The following is a 2,577-nucleotide window of genomic DNA, read 5'->3' as shown; positions in this document are numbered from 1 at the left end:
ATAAGTGAGGGCTATCAGAAGAAAGTCCGTGAAAATCGTCATTACATAAACACTCCTGGCGAGATTATACTCCTGAGACTAACAAAATATAGCACAAAGAGGCCACAGAGAGGGTGACGATGAACAAAATCCAGGAAATATCTGTAAACTTCTTAGATTCATTACAAACATGATCCTGTTACAGCTGAACGTGTCAAAAGTGGTAAAAAAAAATTAGAAGTACACCAGTTCTGCAATACAAAATGAGATGATTGATACATTTGCATCAATTGTGAGGGAAGAAATAGCTGAAAACATAAAATCCTGCCATTACTTTTCTGTTCAAGCCGAATGAAGCCAAGGATGTGAGCAAAACTGCGCCATTAGCATTATAATAGTAGTACGATTTTATGATGAAATCTCGCACTGTATTCAGGAATGTTTTATTTCATTCACTCTCATGTCTCCATTGGATGCTGCATATATCACAGACATAATACTGAAAACTCTAGAAAAATTAGGCTTAGATTATAAATCTTCTCTTGTTGGCTTGGGATTTGATGGAGCATCAGTCATGAGTGGAGGAATTAGTGGCGTTCAGAAACGTATAAAAGAGAAAGCACTTTTTGCTTATTATGTTCATTGTTACGGTCATAAGCTCAATTTGGTTTTGACAAGTGTTGCAAAGAACGTACCACAAGCATCTGAATTTTTCCGTTATCTTGAAGAAGTCTATATCTTTGCTAGTAATGCAGTGGTTCATGAGAAATTCGTTTCTATACAGCGTGAAATGTTTCCTGAAGAACAAATTCGAGAACTTCAACATCTCAGTGATACTCGCTGGTGGTGTCAGGCTACCTCCTGTGATAATGCTTTATTACGTCTGGAATGTATTATAAGACTTTTGAAGGAGACTTCTGCAGATGCTACTGGAGCTCGAGCTGTATCTGCTAGAGGTTTACTTGCTCAGATGGATGCAGAATTTGTTTGTTTATTGCAGTTTTTCTCTGAAATTCTGGGAATAAATAAAATATCTCAGCAGCTGCAGGATAAACAGGCAGACCTTGGAAAAGCAGCTAAACTTATTTCTTGTCTTCGTGAAGATTTAGCTGATGTAAGAAACTCCAACTTAATTGAGAATTACTCTAATAGGGTTGACGAACTCTGTAAAAAATGTGACATTTCACCAACAGTGACAAGAAAACGTTCAAGAAAACCTCGACAACTCCGTATTTTATCATGTTGGAAACATCTGGCCAGAGTTGTGGAGCCGAGTCATCCACAACACGTCACAATCTTGTATGAAGTACTAGACTGTTTAAATAGTGAATTAGATCGTCGTTTTTCCAGAGAGTCGTGTGTGATCTTCTGTGGCATTTCAGCTCTCTGTCCTGCAGGACAGACGTTCTGACATGAGGATGACTTGAAGTTATTTGCTTTTATCATATTCAGTAAATCAAAGTGATTTAAAACACGAGCTATCTTTAGTTAAGAAATTGTTCCGGAAAGAACATCAGCCACCTACATCATTGGTGGAGTTTTTGTCATTTATTCTTCCATATGAATCTGGACCTTTGATTATGCTTGATACATTTTTAATATTGATAGCTGTAACACTTCCTGTTACCAGTGCTTCTTGTGAAAGATGTTTTTCCAAAATGAAAATAGTAAAAACATTTCTTAGAAATTCCATGACTAGTGAGAGACTAAGTAACACTGCATTATTATCAGTTGAAAGTAAACGGGCTGTGTATTGACTTAGATAGTTTTGTAGATGAGTTTGTCAGCCGACATGACAATCGTAGAATCAAACTGCACTAAACATTTTGAGAATTGTCCCGACATGGTCCATATCTGTTTTGTGATCAAATGTGTATTATAAAAACTTACCATTCTTTAATAATTGCATATTGTTATGAATTGTATATAGTTTTGAATGTCGAAACAACATTTTGAGAATTTTCATGATAAGCCTCATATCTGTCTGTTCATTTCATTACTTAATACCTTTCCTTACTTTGTTCAAATCTGCATTATACAAACTTGCCATTCTTTAATAATTGCATATTGTTTGGGATTGTAAATAGTTTTGAATGTCAAACGAGCATTTTCAGAATGGTCAAGACATAGTCCACATTTGTCTGTTCATTTCATTAGTTAATACATTTCTTTAAGTTGTGCAAATGTGTATTACACAAACTTAACATTCTTTAATAATTTGCATATTGGTTGGGATCGTATATAGTTTTGAATGTCAAACTGAACCTTTTCAGAATTGTCATGATATGCCCCACGTATATCTCTTCATTTCATATAATTACTGCCTTTCTTTATTTGGTTCAAATGTGTATTATATTTATACATACTATCCAGTCTTTAACGTTTGCGTATTGTTTGGAACTGTATATAGTTTTGAATGTTAAATTTTCATATCATGCAAGTCAGGTAAAATATCAGATGGATGATTTACAGTTGTTTTGCTTAGGAATCAAACAAAATTCTATGTGAACCTTTACTTTTAGTCAAATTCATTCCTCTATGAGTTTCAAAATGTTTCCAAAATTGTAATAATTTTTATAGTTACCTTTCCTATGATGC

At 34.4% G+C, this 2,577-nt stretch overlaps 1 protein-coding gene across 1 annotated transcript; it reads left to right on the top strand.

Moving 5' to 3' along the window:
- Positions 1 to 439: 439 nt before the first annotated feature.
- Positions 440 to 1,390, top strand: LOC135207373 (uncharacterized). Its single transcript, XM_064239102.1, has one exon. The coding sequence runs from the start codon at positions 440 to 442 to the stop codon at positions 1,388 to 1,390; it is 951 nt and encodes a 316-aa protein (XP_064095172.1).
- Positions 1,391 to 2,577: the final 1,187 nt, after the last annotated feature.

The sequence above is a fragment of the Macrobrachium nipponense genome, chromosome 32 (assembly GCF_015104395.2).
Source record: "Macrobrachium nipponense isolate FS-2020 chromosome 32, ASM1510439v2, whole genome shotgun sequence".
In the NCBI taxonomy this organism is placed as follows: Eukaryota; Metazoa; Arthropoda; class Malacostraca; order Decapoda; family Palaemonidae; genus Macrobrachium; species Macrobrachium nipponense.
This window is presented reverse-complemented; position numbering and strand designations above follow the sequence as displayed.

Excerpts from the sequence above, each read along its gene's own strand:
- LOC135207373 (XM_064239102.1), top strand. The coding sequence starts at position 440 with ATGTCTCCATTGGATGCTGCATATATCACAGACATAATACTGAAAACT.